At 59.1% G+C, this 19,794-nt stretch overlaps 1 protein-coding gene across 1 annotated transcript in view; it reads right to left on the bottom strand.

Moving 5' to 3' along the window:
• LOC130022617 (cadherin-23-like) overlaps window positions 1-19,794 on the bottom strand; it is a 320,780-nt gene that overhangs the window by 124,746 nt on the left and 176,240 nt on the right. Inside the window, exon 9 of the mRNA XM_056113382.1 lies at window positions 13,391-13,469. Coding sequence (XP_055969357.1) covers window positions 13,391-13,469 — 79 coding nt within the window. The remainder of the gene's footprint in view (window positions 1-13,390; window positions 13,470-19,794) is intronic.

The raw sequence follows: 19,794 nt of genomic DNA, 5'->3' as shown, positions 1-19,794 counted from the left end.
AAACATCCGAAATATGGTAGTGGGAAGGGGAAATGTGGTGGGATTGGTGTTTGAATGTTAAATGTAATCAAATATTTAAAAAAAAAACAGAGGTTCCAGAGAGAAGGGAAATTTTAAACGCCCCCCCCAAAAAAAATCCGCATAAGAACATCACATAGAACAATCTAAACTCCAACATCCAGGTGAACTGTCACTCGCTTCTGTTTCCTTAAATACAGTTTTCCAGTAAATGGAGCAAATTCAAGCTACATTTGCTCGTTGCTTTGCTTATGGTCGTGTCTGGCAGTGTTTGTGGTGATGAGAAAAGCAAGCACTCAACCCGCGGGATTTCTCCCTGGCACCTTTAAAATGGGGTTTTGGTTTTGTCCTTCTGGTTGTTTGGGCCACGTCTGGTGATGCCCGAGCTACTCTGACCTGCGGCTGAGATGCTGGTGGGGATCACACCCAGGGCCCTGGGATGCAGGTGCGAGCCCCTCTTCAGCCCTCCCCGTTCTCTCTGGAATGTACGAACACAGCCATGGAGAATCTTTGGCTGGAAGGGAAGTTTTCCTAAATATAAATAAGTAGATGGGCTGGAGCGATAGCACAGCGGGTAGGGCGTCTGCCTTGCAAGCGTCCAACATGACCGAACTGAGTTCGATTCTTCCACCCCTCTTGGAGAGCCCGGCAAGCTACCGAGAGTGTCTCGTCTGCACGGCAGAGCCTGGCAAGCTCCCCGTGACGTATTCGATATGCCAAACACAGTAACAAGTCTCATGATGGAGACGTTACTGGGCCCGCTCGAGCGGATCGATGATCAACGGGAAGACAGTGGACAGTGACAGTGAAATAAATAGATAAATAAATAAAAGACTATGATGGGGTGGTGGGGAGAGAGAGTGGGAAGGAAGCGGAAAGAGGGAGGAGGGAGGAAGGGAGGGAGGGAGGGAGGGAGAGAGAGGTGGGAGAGGGAGAGAGTACTGGTGCTAGCAGGCAACTGTCACAGGAGCAGATGAGCCCGAGGGGCTGGCTCTCCCCTGAAGATCTGTGCCTGCTCCTTCCTGCCGAGAGCCTGAGCAGAAACAAACCCTGGAGGGCAGCGTGGAGGCAGCCACAGCCATCGCACTGTGTGGGCCAAGAGGCTTTACTGCCACACTGCCGGCCTCTCTGGGCACTGCACCCCACCTCACCCCCGCACCCAGGGCCTGCTGCTCCTCAGGGGGCTGGTCTCCACCCCACCCCCACTCCTCGCAAGCACTCAGGGCCTACCCCCAGACCACCTTAGACACATCTCAGCCCCGCCAGCAGGCGACCCTCCCGCCCCACAGACCTGGAGCCCCGGGGCCTCCAGCCTCCATGTGCAGGGAGCTCCTGAAGCCTCAACCGCACTGATCTTGCGGCACTAAGACTCCCGTGCTTCAGAAGACGACACAGGTCGTGACCGCCCCTGTACAGCAGCCCAGCAAGGGGTGGGAGCCACAACACTGCAGGTGGGCAGGTGGCCCAGAGGTTTGATCCCGACACCCCACACATCCCCCGAGCGCCCCCAGGGTGGCCCCCACGCAAACAACACAACCCCCTTCCCTGGCAGGAGCGGGCCATGGCTGTGAACCGCCCGTCACGTCTTCCCCGTCACTGCCACAACCCAGAGGCGCTTCTCTTAGGTGGGTCCCTGGGCGTGGGGCAGGGGTGCTCACGGACAGCCGTCAGAGCGGGGGGCAGGGGCAGTGAGCCAGAAAACGGGAGCTGGCCAGCTCCCGCCCGCATTTCCTGCACCGAAGACCTACCAGGGGGCCGGCACGAAGCCGCCCCGTAGAACGGCACCGCCAGGAATGAATTCACCCTGTCAGAATGTTTGCTCACTTCAATCAATGTCAGGAAACTATCTGCCCCGGAAATCTCTGTCTCCGGGATCTTGGTCAAATATTTGAGTGGGGGCAAACGGTTAATTGACTCAGGCAGAGCACTTGACAGGAGCTAAAGGGAGGGGCCACGGGCCTGCTCGGGCAGCCCCGGCCGCAGTGTAGGGGTCTCTGCCTGCCATCAGTGCTGTGCCCTCAGGCAGCCGGGTCTCCGTTTCCTGTGGACCCGGGCTGATAATCAGCATTACTGAACCATGCAGAGTGGACACGGGCTGAACGCTTTACTCTGGTCCTCAGGCCACCAAAGCTCTCGGGAGGTGCCCCGCACGTCGAGGGGAGGGTCAGGGTGGGAGCAGAGGGTCCTCAGAGTGTGCATGGTGGGGCTGGAGCGATAGCACAGCAGGTAGGGCGTTTGCCTTGCACGCAGCCAACCTAGGTTCGATTCCCAGCATCCCATATGGTCCCCCGAGCACTGCCAGGAGTAATTCCTGAGTGCATGAACGAGGAGTAACTCCTGTGCATTGCCAGGTGTGACCCAAAAAGCAAAAAAAAAAAAAAAAAAAAAAAAGCCCAGAATGTGCATGATGACCTGCGCGCGGCTGGGGCCAGCGTTCGTTCTGACCTTGCAAGCCCTGTGCCTGGGATGGACAGTCTCGCAGGTCACTGAGTTGGGGCATCCTGCCGGGGTCTCGAGGGACAGATGGGGTGAGAAGCAGGTGGGTGGGTTTTCAGCGACGGATGGACATTGTCCATCCACCAAGGAAAGACTCCTGGCCTTTCCCCCTACACTTCCAAAGGGAGATGGACCGTGGGTCGTGGGGGGGGGGGGCGGGTGGTGGTATCTCTGGGGTCCTGTCCTCTCTGGCCCACGGAGAGAGGGGACCCAGCTGGAGCTGGGGGAGGGTTTGTGTGGACACAGAAGGGGCCCCGCAGGGGCGTGCTGTGTGGGAGAAGAGCCACGCTCCGTCATCCCTGCCTGCTCCCCGTTCAGCTCGAGGGTCCCGGAGTGTGGGTGCCACACAGGTGTCTAAGGAGGGGCTGGCCAGGGGCGTCCCCGTGGCTTCAGGGGCTGACTGGCAGGAGAAGGCCAGGGGGCACTCGAGGCTCAACAGGGAACCCGAGTCCTGAGTTTGTTTCGTTCTGTTTCTGGTTTCCGGGTCACGCCCAGCGAGGCTCAGGGGACCATACAGGGTAGCGGGGTCGAACCCAGGTAAGGCAAGTGCCCCAGCCGCTAAGTGACGGCTCCCTCGGGAGCTGTAAATTTTGTAGGCAGGGAAGAGGGCCGCCAAGTCTCTTACCCTCAAAAGGAACATTGTATCTGTCTGTCTGTGGGGACCTTGGCAGTGCTCAGGCCTACAGCAGAACCTGAGGGCTGACGATACAGTAACCACTAGGGTCCTGCTGCATTGGGCGTCACCAGGCCCCAACCTGTGCACCGGACCTCCAGACTTACCCAAGGGGATGCTGCGGGTGGGGTGCAGGGGGCTGGGAGGAGGTGCTGCTGGGGGTGGGAGCAAGGTTGGGTGCACCCCTGAATTATCCCCCTGGCCCCCAGCATCTCATCCTGCATAGCCATCAGAGAGCAGCTTTGGGGATAAAGGCTATTATTATTATTTCCATTTTACAGATAAGGAGACTGAGGCAGATGGGGCGATCTGCTCGGCCCTGAGACTCGCTGCTTGTCCTGCTCTCCCAGGGTGCCTGGGCCTCCATCAATACTGGTGACGGGGGTGCCCGGAGCAGCGATGGTGCTGCCCAGAGTCGCTCCAGGGAGTATGAGTCAGAGCTGCCTGGGGCGGAGGCCGCTGGGGTTGAGCTATTCCCTTCTCCTTTGCCAGCCCCCCGGCTCCCTCCTGAGCGCCCACACACCCTCCCACCCCCAGCACCCGCCACTTCTCGTCCCGCGCTCCCGCGGAGACCAGCAGGCCGGGGACCAGCCGGGTGCCTGGTGGGTGACTTCAGGCTCAATATCTCTGTAACCATATTGCAAAAGGCCATGCCTAAGACGGCGCCTTACGCTTAATCTCTCTCTTTTATTGCTTTCTCTCTTGTATGATTTAACCTTGCACCAGGTATCAAGCTAGATAAATAAAAACTTTTATTTCAGATTAGCCCTGGCTGGCGCTGTCTTGGAAGCTGAGCAGTCATCCAGGGAGTCTCGTGACGGAGGGAGCGGCGGCCCGAGCTCTCCAGGGCCTCCTCCCCGCTTCAAAGCCCCCAAAGACGGCAGGGACCCTTCCTGAGATGGGCGAGACAAGACCCCTCCCGGCCCGGCCCAGGCCAAGTGTCTGTCCAGCCCCCCTCCCTCCTTCCCTCCTCCCTGTGGCTCCTCCCCCAGTTCACACTCCCGCCTTGTGCTCAGTGAAGGACTAAGCAAAGGGGCAAGCTCTGGCCTGGCACCCAGAGGGCAGGTGACGCGAACGCCCGGGTTCCGGGGTCTCTCAGTAGCTCTATCAGAGGGCAGAAGGCACGGGGGTTTCGGATGGGGAAGAGCAAGGCCCCCTCCCCAGGCCTGGTACCACGCACCCCAGGCTGGGTTATGAGATTGGTGAATTGAGGGTTGTGAGCTGCAAAAGGGCTCTGGCCAGCCACGTTCCGGGCTTACGGGGAGGACGAGAGACAACGGCCGCAGCCCTGGGGAACCGCGCATGGGATCAGAGACGTATACCAGCAGTTCCGAGCAGCACCGCACGGGACAGCTACAGTCCAGCCCAGCACCGGGGCCAGGAAAACGAGGGGGCCTGCGGTGGCTTCATATGACGGGCGAGACGGAGCAATGAACAGGCACGATGATTCCCACAGAGGACACGGAGAGGCCCCTGAGCTCCGGCCCAGCACAACAGAGCACTGCTGGGGGTGGCCCTGCAGGCTCAGGAGCACTGTGGGGCCAGAGCGGCAGCACAGTCCTGGGGCTGAGCACCGAATCATCAGTGCTGCATCGCCAGGACTGCTTGTGCCCACACTCAGCACTGCTGAGTGTGATCCTCATTCAGAAAGGAAGGAAGGGAAGGAAAGGAGGAAGAGGGGAGGAAGGAAGGGGGAAGGGACGGAGGGAGGAAGGAAGGAAGGAAGGAAGGAAGGAGAGGGAAGGAAGGAAGGAAGGAAGGAAGGAAGAAAAGAAGGAAGGAAGGAAGGAAGGAAGGAAGGGGGAGGGAGGGAGGGAGAAGAAAGGGAGGGAGGGAGGGAGGGAGGGAGGGAGGGAGGGGAAGGGGAGGGATTATGAATGGACAGGTGGGAAAAAAAGGAGAGGTGGGGTTGGAGCAGTAGTGGACCGGGTAGGGCATTTGCCTTGCACATGGCCAACCCGGGTTCAATCCCAGGTATCCCTCTGAGCCCGCCAGGAATGACCCCTGAGCAGAAAGCCAAGAGTCACCCCTCAGCACCACAGGGTGTGCCCCCCCCCACCAAAGAAGAGAAAATAAGGAAAAGAGCCAAAAAGAAGAGGGGAAGCCAGGAGTAACCCCTAGGCACCACAGGACGTGCCCCTCCCCTGGGAAATAAAAAAGAAAAGAAAGAAGAGAAAAGAAACAAAAAGAAAAGGAAAGGGGGAGATTACGTGTCTCAGACACATGAAAGAAAACACGAGCCCGGAAACCTATCAGACACCATGCTGCTATCTCTGATCCAGTTCAAGTGCAACTAAATCCAAGCAGTGCTGGGGGGCGGGGGCGGCTAGAGCGATAGCACAGCGGGTAGGGCGTTTGCCTTGCACGCGGCCGACCCGGGTTCGATTCCCAGCATCCCATATGGTCCCTGAGCACCGCCAGGAGGAATTCCTCAGTGCAGAGCCAGGAGTAACTCCTATGCATCGCCGGGTGTGACCCAAAAAGCAAAATAAATAAATAAATAAATAAATAAATTACAATCATAACCATCCTGTTATTTCGTCGATTGCCTCGAGCAGGCCCCAGTAACGTCTCCTTCGACCTAGCCCTGAGATTTTTTTTAAAAGTGCCATATTCAAGGCTCTTTCAGAGTTAGGAGAATGAGACCCATCATTGTTACTGGTATTTGGCATATAGGGTACGCCACGGGGAGTTTGCCAGACTCTGCCGTGTGGGCAGGTTACATTCGGTAGCCTGCCAGTTTGTCAAAGTAGGAATGAGATGATAAGATGTCGCTCGGCCGCAAATGCGGCCGCGTGCTTACAGGAACTGGGTTTTATAATCTCTGAGTCTTTATTTATTAATAAATAAATAAAATCCAAGCAGTGCTTCGTCCCACAGAGCGACCTTTCTAAAAAGCAGGGCAACGCCTAAAGGCAAGACTCAGAGATCCGGTCCCAAGGGTGGGAGGCGAGGGGAGCCCGGCGGATGCGGGCTGGCATTACAGGTGCACACAACAGTCTCAGGAACAAAGACTGGCACGAAGGAGGGTCCAATACGCATCAGTTTTTCTCGGGAGCCCAGAATTATGTGTGCCCGAGGCCTGCCAATGGAGAGAGGAAAGAAATGATGCAGACTAAGGAATCTGCCAAGACCCCACGTACTCGGAGATGTCGTGAATCGGGAGGCAAGACGGGGCAGGGCTCTCCTTGTAAATATGCCCCTTCCTGTCTCGGCCATCAGGGAAGCTGAGCTCAGAGGTAGACGCTGCTTTTTTTTTTCCCCCTTTTTGGGTCACACCCAGCAATGCTCAGGGGTTCCTCCTGGCTCTGCACTCAGGAATTACTCCTGGCAGTGCTCAGGGGACCATATGGGATGTCGGGGATCGAACCCAGGTCGGCCACATGCAAGGCAAACACCCTACCTGCTGTGCTATCGCTCCAGCCCCCGTAGACGCTTCTTTATCACTGTCCGTCTGACCTTCCTCCTACAACAGCCTCATCCTCCCGGATGTAGTCGTGGCCTCGCTTTCAGTGGCTGCAGCCACACAGGCCGTAACCCCCGGGACATGAGTCCCCTGAAGAGCCCCCGCTCACACTCGCACGCCCGCCCCAAACCAGGCCCACCGTTCTCGCCGTCTCTGCCTCCCGGCTTCTCAGGACCCTCTCTCGGCCATGGCTGGTGGGGCCATTTGTCCTCGGCACCCCAGACAGGGATGCAGAACCCCCCACCGTGCAGCCCCAGACAGGCTGAGGCCTGAGACTCAGATCCCCAGCCGCGGGTCTCGTCTGCTCTTCTACGTGTTCACTTCTTGAGGGGAGGAAAGCAGCAGCTTTGTTACCAGGGGTTTGACCGTCTCTTTCAGAGACCGTCTCGGTGAGGAGCTAGAGAGACAGCACAGCGGGGAGGGCGCTTGCCCTGCATGCTGCTGGCCCAGGCCCCATCCCCGGCACCCCAGATGGCCCCCCAAGAACTGCCAGCAGTGATTCCAGAGTGCAGAGCCAGGAGTAACCCCGAGCATCACCGGTGTGACAAAAAAAGAAAAATGGAATGATTTCAAAAAGATGGTTTCTAATTCGTTCAGCGCATACAGTTCCCCCCATTTTCACCCCGTACCCTTTTATCCCTTTGGAAAGGTGCCTTGTATAATTTTATATATTTTATTGAAGAGTTATTTCTTAGTTCTTATTCTGAGTTAAATTAAATGTTTGTTTTATTGCAGTAAAAAAAAAAGATGGCTTCCCTGATAGCTGCCCCTCCCCCCCACTACAACCAGGGAGCCAAGATGCAGGTAGGGCACTTGTGGGAGGGAGTGTACAAGTCTCTCTCTCTCTCTCTCTCTCTCTCCCCACACATACATTCTCTCTCTTCACACACTGTCTCCGCAAACATTCTCTTTCTCACATACACAGTTCTCTCTCTCTCTTTCCACACACACGCACACACACACTCTCTCTCTCTCTCACACACACACACACATACAATCTCTCTACATGACCCTTATATATACTCTCTCCACACACACACAAACACACACACACACACACACTCTATAGACATACATACTCTCACAACACTCTCTCACATATACAAATTTCACACACACACCATATATACACCCTCATATACTTTCCTCTCTTTCTACACACACACACACACACACACACACTCTTTCTCTCTGTACACACATACACATTCTCACACATACACATTCTCACACATACACATTCTCACACATACACATTCTCTCTCACATACCAACTCCACACATACACATGCGCACGCTTTCTACACATAGAATTCTCTCACACTCTCCACACACACACACTCTCCACACGTAAGACTCTCTTCACACACACTCACACACACATATAGACTCACTCTCTCTCACACATTCTCTCTCTCACACACTCTCACACACATATACACACTCTCTCACACATACACTCTCTGTACACATACACACATTCTCTCCACATATACACATACACTGCTCTCTCGCTCCACATATGTGCTCTTTTTTTCACACATGCATTCTCTCTCTACACACACACACACACACACACACACACACACACACACACACCTTTTACTTCAAAGCACTCCATGTTTCCTTACGAGCTGGTAGCATTTAAGAGTAAAATCTAGAGGCTCACGGGGAATTTTGTACCTCACTCGCCAACAAGCCCCGCAGGACCTTCTCTGGCCCTGCCTCTAACCGGGGTGAGAGGGGTTTCAGCGCTGATGCTCTTCCTTAATCTCCATTCTAGGCCTTTCCGCATCCTTGCTGTGCCCCCAGCGATTCTGGATGCTTCCGAAGGCCCCCTGCTCCTGGTTCACAGGGGGTGCCAGCACCACGGGGGACACCCGTGATTTATCCCGTAAGCAGATGACTGCACTGCTGGAGCAGAGCTTCACGGCCAGTGCGGGTGGCACTGTCACATGGGGACACACGCTCTTCCGGACAGATGGTTCTCAAAGTGGGGTGCCCGGCCCAGCAGCAGAGGCCTTGCCTGATCCCGCAGATCGAGAGTGGGTGAAGCCTGCGTGTGTCTCTGCACAACCGCCAGGCGTGAGAGCCACCCTCCAGGGGTGCGTCCTTAAGGGCCCCCAAATCCCTGCTCCACCTTAGGAGCTGAGTCCCTTGGCCCATCTCAGAAAACTCCCCTCGCCTCACTTTTCTGTCTACAGATTGGAATAATGTCCTCTGGCCCACCGTGAGGGACACACGTGTCCAGCCCACATGTGGCACTATGCAGAGGCACTCGGGAAACGGGGCTCCTCTGTGCTCACTCTGGGGACACACACACACAGAGAGAGAGAGAGAGAGAGAGAGAGAGAGAGAGAGAGAGAGAGAGAGAGAGACCAGAGCTCTGAGACATGCGCCTCTTCTGCCCAGAAAGAGCTCAGAGGATGGGTGTCGGGGCCAGATGGCCGCCAGGAGGTGGCAGCGTGGGCGCCTCCACCAGACCCCTGTGCCCCGGATGGCCGGGGCCATCTGGCCTGGAGAGGGTCCATTAGGCATTACTCACCAGAAGCAGAGACTCATCAGTTTACTACAGGGAGAAAAGGAAAAATGCTTCCCGTGGTCAGGACATAGTCAGGACCCCGGGAGCACTTGTTTGGTTTCTGGCCTCCACGGCCAACCCCAGTGTGTGTGTGTGTGTGTGTGTGTGTGTGTGTGTGTGTGTGTGTTCTGGGGCCTGTGGCACTGCCTATCTAAGGGGGTCCCAGGTGACACCGCTGAGGCAGGTTCGACTTCTCTGGGCTCCCAGTTCCACAGCAGGTCAGATGTGGCCGAGAGAAGACGTGGGCAACCGTGGAAGACCTGGGCAGGACCGGATCTGGTGCCTCAGTTCCCCTGGGTGGGCGGAGGGACCTTCCACTGGGCTCCTGCCCACCCCCAGAGTGGCCACAGCGGTCAGCGTGACTCGTGTCTGCCAGGCAGTGAGGGGGCAGGAGAACAGTGAGTGGCAGACGTGGGCTGTGGGGCAGCAAACCCCATCCGTGGCCTCCTGTGCTGAGGACCCACTGGAAGGTCACATGGACCTCTCTCAACTCACTGTCCAGAGTGACCACAGTGAGCTGTGGACAACGCACAGTGCACCCCAACCACACTCTCCTGTCCATACTGCTTCCAGTGGCCCTCACAAGCAAGGCGTACAACCACCCCCCCCCCCATGGCCATTCCACGGCCCCCGACCAGCTCCTGCCTGCTGAGTGACCACCATCCCTGGAGCCCCAGCTGATCCCTCCTGAGCCCATGGGTGCCGGCACTTTCCTGCTCTCGCCCCTCACACTCACCCTGCCTCTCCCATGCCAGGCTAGCTTGGCCTCAGCTGTGAGCTGAGATCTCAGGGAGTCTCCCCCCACCCCAGCAACGGCAGAGGGGGACGTGCCCCCCGCTGGATCCTTCTTGACGTCTATCGGAGCTGATCTTGGATGTGTGCGAATGGAGAGAGGATGTTCTTAGGGACCCTCCAGGGAGCCATCATTCCACGTCAACGACCACCAGCACTTCAACACAGCCGTGTGCTCCTCCCGGCTGGGCTAAAGCTGCCCCGCACCCCAGACCCTCCGCAGCCGCACTGCAGGCACCTGAGGCCAAGCGGGCACTGCGAGGTCCCCCTGGCTCTCAGCCTCTGCCATGGGCCGTGGCCCAGAGCAGCCCTGCTGGTACATGGTTGGCACCAACCAAAACTTCCAGCGTTCTTCCAAGAGCTTGCATATTTAGCTCACTAATCCTCACGGCATCCCCGAGGCATGGGCTGTGACTGTCTCCATGGTACAGGAAGACGGAAGCCGGGGGAGGTGGGTGTCCAGCTGGGCCGGGGGGAACACAAGACCACTGTGTTGCCTGAAATTCTCCAGCGGTCCCGTTAGAACAAGAAGGAAAAACGATGAAATCGAGTCGAATGCTGAGTTGTCATTCGTAAAATTGAGCTGAGATATCATCTTAACATGCCAGCAACAAAAGACATATTATCTCTGCGAGCTCCGCAGCCTGTTCTGCTCACGCAGGCTTCCGGATCCCGGCGCGGGACCGTGGCACGGCTCCATTCTGATGGTCACACGTCCAGTGGCCTCCCCAGGGACAGTGCAGCAGCCATCCTGGTCACCAGCCTGTCCAACTGCCTCTGGCCCACGCCCAGCAGGCTGAACGGACACAGCAGGTGCTGAGGGAGGAGGGTCCCGAGCACCTGTCCCTGCTCTTCCCTGGATAATTAAAACACCCCACATTTCTTGGGTGCTGGGGGGGGGGCTGGCACCCTCTCACCCATCCCATGGGGAGGACTTCAGGTGAAGCGGGTTGAACTCCTGGCAGGGACAAGATGTGGGCAGCAGAGCTGGGCCCTGAGCCCATGTTCTAGAGTGAAGTGTGCGCCACTGTCCCTTGGCCTGGGGCTGCCTCTGAGCTGTGCAGACACAGGCTGGGCTGACCTCTGGGATGGCAGCCAACCGAGGGCCACCATACCCCTGCCCTGCTCGGGGAAAGCCCTGTCCTTTTCTGTCACGGTGTGGCCACAGAAGGCTGGCAACGATGGCCCGCGTTCTGGGCAAAACGAGGGGCCCTCAGAGAAGGGAAAGGGTCAGACCCAGGGCCACGCTGCCATCCGGCTGGAGGGGCAGGGCCTGGGGGCAGCGGGCAGGTTAACCCTGTCCATGGCTCACAGACTCATCAACTCTGTGTCCAGCCAGCAGTGGACACAGCCACCTGGAACCCTCAGAACTCTCACTGGGGTCCCTGGGTCCCCAACACCCTCAGTCTGACTTTCCAATATCAGCTCCAGAGGGCAGTGGCGAGAGCAGGCTGAGCACCAGAGTGCATGCAGGAGGCCCAGGGTAGATCTCTGGCATCAGCTCCCTGAGCACAGAGCCGGGAGCACAGAGCACTGCTGGGTATGACTCAGTTCCCCCTTCCCCAGGCTCTGAATCCCTCAGACAGGTTCTTCCTCCTCCAGGTGAGACACTTGGTCTCAGGATGAGGCAGGTATGTGCCAGCCCTGGGTGGCATCTCTTTTTTGTTTTATATTAAAGCATCCTTTAATATTTTTGCATCTTTCTCAATACCTGAGGGGAGAGGGCAGAAGGCACTTGGGGTTCTGTCACTGCCTCTGTCCTCCCGTTGTTCATCGACTTGCTCGAGCGGGCCCAGTAACACTGTGAGACTTGTTACTGTGTTTGACATATCGAATATGCCACAGGGTGCTTGCCAGGCTTTGCTGTATGGGCGGGATACTCTGGTAGCTTGCCGGGCTCTCCGAGAGGGGTGGAGGAATCGAACTCGGGTTGGCCATGTTGGCTGCATGCAAGGCAAACGCCCTACCCGCTGTACTATCGCTCCAGCCCACTCAAGGTTCTATTATAAGATTTTTTCTTTTTTTTTTTTTCCTTTTTGGGTCACACCCAGCGACGCACAGTGCTTACTGCTGGCTCTGCACTAAGGAATTACTCCTGGCGGTGCTCAGGGGACAATATGGGATGCTGGGAATCGAACTCGGATCGGCTGAGTGCAAGGCAAACACCCTATCCGCTGTGCTATCGCTCCAGCCCCGATATTCATTTTTTTTATAATTGAATTACCATGAGATACACAGTTACAAAGCTGTTCACAGTTGGGTTTCAGTCATACAGTGTTCCCTCACCTGTCCCTTCACCAGTGCACATTTCCCAGCACCAATTCCAGGAATGCAAAGATGGTTTAACATTCACCAATCCTAACAACATAATTCTCCGTATCAATAAAAGGAAAGATAAAAATCACACGATCATATCAATAGATGCAGAAAAAGCATTTGGCAAGATCCTGCACCCATTTGTGAGGAAAGCTCTCAACAAAATAGGGGATGGAAGAAACTTTCCTCCATCTAGTCAAGGCCACCTACCATAAGCCCACAGCAAGCATTACTCTCAATGGGGAAAAACGAAAGCTTTTCCCCTAAGCTCAGGCACAAGACGAGACTGCTCACTCCTGCCACTCTGATTCAGTACTGGCACCTCCTATTTTAGGGGTGAGACACGGAGGGGCGAGAGCCAGGCAGGGCCCCAGCACGCCCCACACACCTGTGCTCCTGATGCCAACCTCTCTTTGGAGTTTCAGGGAGACGGCGCTCCCCACGCACCACCCCTGCGGGAGACGGCACCCCCAGCACACCACCCCTGCAAGATATGGTGCCCCCAGCACACCACGTCTTCTTCTGGAGGGTGTATGCCAGAGTGCTGCCCCTGGGCCTGCCGGTGCTCCAGCTGACCCTTCACCCCTTCACCATACAGTGGGCTTGCAGGGGGTGAGGCCTGGGTGGGGATGGGCAGAGCAGTCTGGGTCAGGGGGTCAACAGCAGCCGTGGCACTGCACCCTGACCCCCAGCTCTGGGGCAGCACCGCTTCCATCTCTGGGCAGGAACTGGGGGAAAGGACCCCATCTCCTTGACCTCTGCCCATAGCTAGTAGCCCGACTACCCAATCAAGAGATGGGTGGGCGGGGGTCCCCCAGAGGGCACAGTGGGAAGTGGCCAATGAACCGACGACTCAGATGCACAGCTCAGAAACGAGGTTCAACAGCGTCTCCCATTAACCCTGGCGGGAAGAGCCAAAACGCACCGGGAGCAGGGCTGTGGCCGTGGCCAGCGGCTTCCCCCAGAGCCCGGCCTCCCTCGGGCCCAGCCTCTGCTGCACCAGCTGCTCCAGCTGCCCCTCCTGCCCTCCTCCGGGCAGCCCCCTTACCTGAGACGATGGTGTAGCCGATGCCCCGGGGACGCCCTTTGTCCTGGTCGATGGCGGTGATGACGCGGACAGTGGTGCCCTGGTGGGAGAGGAGGGACGTGAGGGAGGCCTGAGAGAGAAGGAGGGCCCGGCTTCGGGCGGGAGAGGAGTGATGTGGGGAGGGCTGGCTCCAGGTGGGAGAGGAGGGATGTGGGGGAGCCCGGGCACCCCGCCCCAGGGGAAGCTGGGGGAGCTGTCCCACTTATTTGCAATTGTTCTAGGGTTCCCCTGCTGGTGCTCAGGAAACCGTCTGTGTCTGGGACGGAACCCAGGCCCTGTCCTTGCCAAGTGCACGCTCCGGCCCCTGAGCTAGGGCTCAGTCCCAAAGAAACAGCTCCTCGGGCTTTCCTGGTTGTGTCTGAGTTGGGGACTGTACCTGGTAGCGTCTGCGGATTTCTCCTGACTCTGTGCTCAGGGGTCCCTCCCAGCGGTGCTGGAGACCTAACGTGGTTCTGCTGCATCTGAAGCACAGGCTCAGTGCTCCCCTGCCCCCACCCTGCTCTCTCTGGCCCGGAGAGGGGGATCCAAGGGAGGAGCACTTTTTCTGTCTCCACCATCAGAGCTTTGACCCCACAGAGCCCTTCGCCCCTGGGACCTCGGTTTACCCCACAACGGTCTGAGTGACAGCCGGAGGCGCGGCTAGTTCCTGCTGGACCTGAGTCCGGGGCAGCCCCATGCTGGACATTCCTTCAGTGTGGCCTGCGCTGCCCCAGCACCCGGGGACACCCACGCGGCTCTGAAAACTGCCTCCTTGGCCCTGGCGCCCCCGCCCCCTCCAGCTCTCCTGGCAGGCTGGGGGCTGGTGGAGTCTGAGCTGAGTGCTGGTGCCAGGCACGCTGACACACAGCCGGACACTCAGCGGGGAGAGTGTGCCCACAGCCCAGCCTGGAGGAACGGCCAAGGGTGGCACACGGTGACTTTTAGAGTGGTCTGTGAAAAAAAAAATGAAGGTGATCACCCGGGTATGAAATGAGGGGAAGGTGCAGAGCTCCGGACCACAGTGGCAGCAGACGGGCTTGGAAATGTAAGACTCGGGTTTGTAGATCTGTGGGTTTCAGGCTGCACCCGACGGTGCTAGGGGGTCACTCCTGGCAGAGCTCTGGGGGCCATCTGGGGTGCCGGGGATTGAACCAGGGCCGGCAAGAGGCCTGGGCTTTCCAGGCAGTGATGCCAGCACAGAGCCAGCGCGGCAGTGAGAGGGCCCTGCACTTGCTCTCAGGCTGGGACACCCCCTGCGCCACTGGCTCTGCTGACCCCAGGGGATGGAGCCACACAGACACTGTCCCCATCTCTGTCCCTGGGGGCATCTCACCCCGACACCTGCGTGCCCCACAGAGGCTCTCGCCTTGGCCCCTTCTCGGGTCATGAGCTGGAGGCTGAAGCCCACAGCACCCCTCACCCCCTCTGAGCAACCTTCACCGATGGAGAGGCGCCTCCCCAGACTCACATGCCCTTGACCCATGACCTCTGACCCGGACAGTGGGCTGACCCCTGCTCCCCTCCCCCTCCCGCAACTTCAGGGCTGGCAGTGCTGCCCCCACAGCTGTCACCCGGTCCTCTCCCGGGTCAGGAGTGCAGCAGCTGGGAAGGTGAGTCTGTGCTGGGGCGTCCCTGAGGCTGCCTGGGCCGAGGCCAGGCAGAGTCCACCTGGCTCAATTGCCGGCCTCCTTTGCGTCCCCGCGGTCCAGCACTCTGGCCAGCATTCCTGTAGGTCCTGGCAACTCCCCCATCTCTGCAGGTGGGTGCTGAGCCCACTCCGTGGGAGACTCAGGAGCCAGCTGCTATGGGGAGTCCCCCCACGCACCCTGCTGTCCAGAGGCACGCTGCCCATGCTGCATGAACTGCCCACTGCCCTCACGACTCCCCTGGGGAACAGCAGGACTGGGCGATCCCTGGGCACAGCTGACCCACACCTGCGTCCACGCCAGGGCCTAAGAATGCTGCTGCCTGCCGGGCACCCGTACTGGACCCTGAATTCTGTTTTTTCCTGTTTTTCTTTGTTTGTTGGTTGGTTGGTTTGTTATGTTTCTGACCCATACCCAGTGGAGCTCAGGGCTTACTCCTGGCTCTATGCTCAGGGATCCCTTCTGGCAGGGCTTGAGGGACCGTATGGGACACCGGGGGTCAAATCCAGGCCAGCCTCTGGCCCTGTGCCATCTGTCTGGTCCTGGCCCAGGCCGTGGGGGGAGGATGCAAGCTGTCACTTAAGTGTCCTTTAACACACTGACTCGGGGGAAACTGGGTGACCTGCACACTGTCCAGTGTCCTCAGACAGTCCAGCTCTATCTTGGCAGAGAGCCTGACCTGACTCCCCAGGCTGTGGACGAGAACACCTGGCCCCCCCACGGGACGGAGGGTCCTTCTACTGCTGTATTGGGCTCCGTGTTGGGCTCTGTGTTGAGCTGAAGGGTCTACGCCGTGCTAACCGACCCCCGGAAAGCACTGGTGCTCCCCTTGTCCTCCCTTTCCCACAGCCCAGGGGCCTGTCCCCAGGAGGAGGGCTGCAGGCAGTGGTTCCGACTTCTGGTTTGGGGGCCACCTCTGGCGTTGCTTGGGGGCTACTCTTGGCTCGGTGCTCTAGGGTTGCTCGCTGCAGTGCTCAGGGACCATGCGGTACTGGGGATCAAGTCTCGGGTCTCCCACATGCAAAGGAACCAGACCACGGTCAAAGACCGTCTCTCCATGCCCATGGCGCCTCTTCCATAACCCATCCAGTCTGGGCCCAGGAGAGTCAGGGCGGGGCCCGCTGCCAGTGCTCACAGAGCACCGTGCCAGGGACCAAGGAGTAGGAAGGACCACATGACTCTGCCTTCGCCGGCAGGGAGGGAAGGAGGGGTGGGCAGTGCTGGTCTTCACCAACAGGGAAGGACGGAGGGCAGTGCAGAGAGGGGTCCCGGTGGCCCGCCCCTCACCGAGGCCCTCAGGGCCGGCCAGCCAGGAAGGGCCGGTGCCTGTCCCAGCGCAGCCTCGAGGCCCTCCCAGGGAGGCCGCGCCTCTGCTTCCGAGAAGCCAACCCTGGGAGGCTCCTGACGAAGTTTGGGGTTTCATCTCTTTCTGGGTAAATAAATCCATTTTTAATAAAACCCTGAGCTTTTAATACAAGTGCAGTCACAAGGACGGGGAGTGTTATGAGAAGGAATTAGGCGGGAGGCGGGGGCTCCGCGGAGACCTCGGCTCCTGTTTCAGAGCCTCGGCGATGGTATTTTCAACCGACTGAAACTCATTTCCAAAGACAAAGGGGTGGTGGGCGCCTCTGCTGACCACGCACGGGGTCCCGGGCCGGGAGAGCAGGGGCAGGCCCAAGCCCTGGGTGTTTCTTCCCAGGAAGCCAGGAAGGAAGGAAGGACACGCAGAGGGGCTGCCTGGGGGTCCCCACTTGTGTGGGAGCAGGACGGCGACGCGGCTGGGGCGGCCTGGCTGCAGCCAGATGCCTGGGACCGACTCCTTCGAGGGAGCCCTTTGACCTCATGCTGTCTCGCTTTCCACATCTGTAAAATGGGTGTAACAGTCCCCATCACTGAGACAGAGCTGGCACTCAGCAAATGCTGCCCAAGGGACTGTCTCTGGAGCCAGAGACTAAGTCGAGTCTGCTTTGGACATCGGAGGCCCCAGCTGGGTCCCGAAGCACCGCCAGGAATAAGTCCTGAGCACAGAGCCAGGAAAATCCCCCAAGCACTGGCAGGTGTGGCCCCCCAGTCCCCCAAAATAGAAACCCAAGAAACAAAACTATTGTTGTCGCTTTTCACACTGTGAGCGTTGGAGAAAGCGAAGCCACAACTCACTATGACACACACTGAGGCGGTGTCCAGGGGGTTCAGGCAAAGCCCGGAGCCCCGCCCCCACATTCATGATCCCAGCCGGGACCGGGTCTCCCAACCCATCGGGCATGTCCTGCGGGTGTGCCAGGCCGGGGTGCCCAGCGGGGGCTCCCTGTGTCTTCTCCAGCACCCCTGCCCGGGCATGCAGGGGCGCGTGGGGGGAGCACTGACGGGCTCAATCCAGGTGCTGGAGGGGGCGAGCGACGGAGCATGAGGGGCTGCAGGGGGGCGTGGTGGGGGGAATGAGGTACTCAGGTGGTCACCCCTTGAGGCTGAGATGCATTGGCAAGGCGGGGCCAAGTCCAGGACGCCGGGAGCTCTGGAGCAGGAGCGGGTGCTTCCCTCTGGTACGCCCCTGACTAGCCACCCGCCAGGACGACAGCTGACTCCGGAGCCGGACCCCCGGGGCCAGGGCTTGGCGGGTCTGGCCTGGACACCCCCCACATCCCAGCCAGCTCCATGGGGCGCCCCTCCCCCCACGCCCCCGACAGGATCAGGACTTAAAAGCGGGGAAGAAGGAGGGGCTGGGGGTGGGAGGGGACTTCCGACAAGAGCTGCCACAGCAGATTCTGAGGCAGAAAATCCTATTTCTCAGTCCTTAATTCCAGTCAATTCCAGTCAAAGGGCTGATAGGCATCGGCTGGCAGTAATTTGTGCGGTTCCCGGCTCCTTCACCTTCCCCCGGCCCGCCACTGACGGGCAGGCCGACATGCTGTTGCTCGAGTGAGGAAATTAAAATTTGAGGCAATAATCCCCAATAAGAAGGATTTTATTAGGTAATATATACACTTTAGATGAGGCGGGCCGGCCCGATACACTGATAGGGGGGCAGACATGTGGGCGCCACAGATAAAGAGGCAGAGCGAGGCCGAGTGGGCCGGGGTCCCAGGGCAGGGCGGGGGTGGGGCACCAGGGCTCTCGGGCCAGGCCACCCCTCCACCCCGGCCCAGAGCGAGCAACGCAGCATTAAATCAGGGTTCCACGCTGTAACGGACGCAGCGGGTCCGGATCGAGGCGTGGAAACCGATTAAAAGCCTGGAAGAGTGGGAACTGGCTTGTCGGGAAAGCTGGGTGGAAGATGGGGGAGTGGGCGCCCCTTCCGGTGGGATGGGGGAGTGGGTGCCCCTTCCCGCGAGATGGGAGAGTGGGTGCCCCTTCCCGCGAGATGGGAGAGTGGGTGTCCCTCCCGCACGGGCGCGGAGGAGAGGCAGAGAGGGCTGTGTGGGCACTGGGGGAGTCGGACACCCTCCCCCACACACCCTGAGACGGTTCCCCGGGCCGGTCCTGTCCGGGACAGCAGCTCCCGGGTCCATTCAGGGCACCAGCATCTCTAGGCTAAGGGGGTGATTGCGGAGACATCCCGACCTTTTGGCCTGAGTGGGAGGATGACAGACACCAAGGAACGGAGCAGATGCCCGTGGGGTCCCCCGAGAGCAGCGGGGCTGGGGGCCGGGCGGCATCAGAGAACAGAACGTGGCAGGGGAGAACGTGCAGACACGGGCACCCAGGGTTAGAGGCCGATGTGTGCCATCCAGCCCAGAGAGGGGCCCTCTGCGCCACTCCACCAGGCCAGCTGGCAGGAACCTCTCACAGTCCGAGAAAAGTCGCTTAGTGCCGCTCAAGCCACGGCTTGCCAAGACCAGGGGGTGACCCGCAATCCGTCTACATCAAGAAGCTCTTTCCCAGCTGCCAGGAAATTTCTGCAGACGAAGCAGTTTGGCACCACTGACGGGAGAACAGGCTCTCTCGGGCACTGCCATGCGGCCCTGGAGACCCGGACAGCATCGGGGCCCAGGACGGAACTACCTGGCCAAGGGCCCTCACGGGGAATCTGGGAGGGTCCCCCCAAAAAAGGAAGATCTGGAAATGCCAGAAAGAGAGGTGAGCGCAGCGAAACGAAGCTGAAGCCAGTACCCCTGGCCTGGGCAACTCGGGAAGCTCACACAGGGGTGCCCCCTTCCCACCCGCCAGAGCTGGGCCGGCTCTGCGCCCTCCACCCCTCCCAGACAGGACCAGCCCGGCTGCCCAACCTGCCAGAGATGTATCCAGAGGCTATGTGACCTGGCCATCGCAAGGCCAGGGCAGAGTGAGGGCCTACCCCAATGTCCTCTGGGCCCTGGTTGCCACCTCGGCCTCATTCTAGGCACCAAACTGGTTTTGTCCACCTTCCTCTCGCGGCCCTGTCCTGACGGCCAGGAAACACCCAGGAAACCCAGACCTGGGTGCCAAGACCTGCGTGGTGGGGAGTGGGCGCCAAAGCGCCCCTTCCTCCTCCTGGGGGCTGCCCCAGAGCAAGCCCAGGTCGGGCTGAACAGGTGGCGGGTGTGTCTGGGCTGGAGAGAGCGAGTTGGAAGGGGGCCAGTGGGGGCCAGCAGGTGGACGGATCCCGTGCTGGCCGGAAGCAGCTGTGGAGAGGACAGGCCGGTCAGCCACCACCTGTGCCCACTCACGTCCAGGATCCTTCTAGAAACACTCTCCCAGCACCCGCCAGCTGTCGTCTGTGCTCTCAGCAGGGAGCAAGCCCCCTGAGCTCTGCTGAGCTGTCCC

The sequence above is a fragment of the Sorex fumeus genome, unplaced genomic scaffold, assembly GCF_029834395.1.
Source record: "Sorex fumeus unplaced genomic scaffold, SorFum_2.1 ptg000020l, whole genome shotgun sequence".
NCBI lineage: Eukaryota > Metazoa > Chordata > Mammalia > Eulipotyphla > Soricidae > Sorex > Sorex fumeus.
This window is presented reverse-complemented; position numbering and strand designations above follow the sequence as displayed.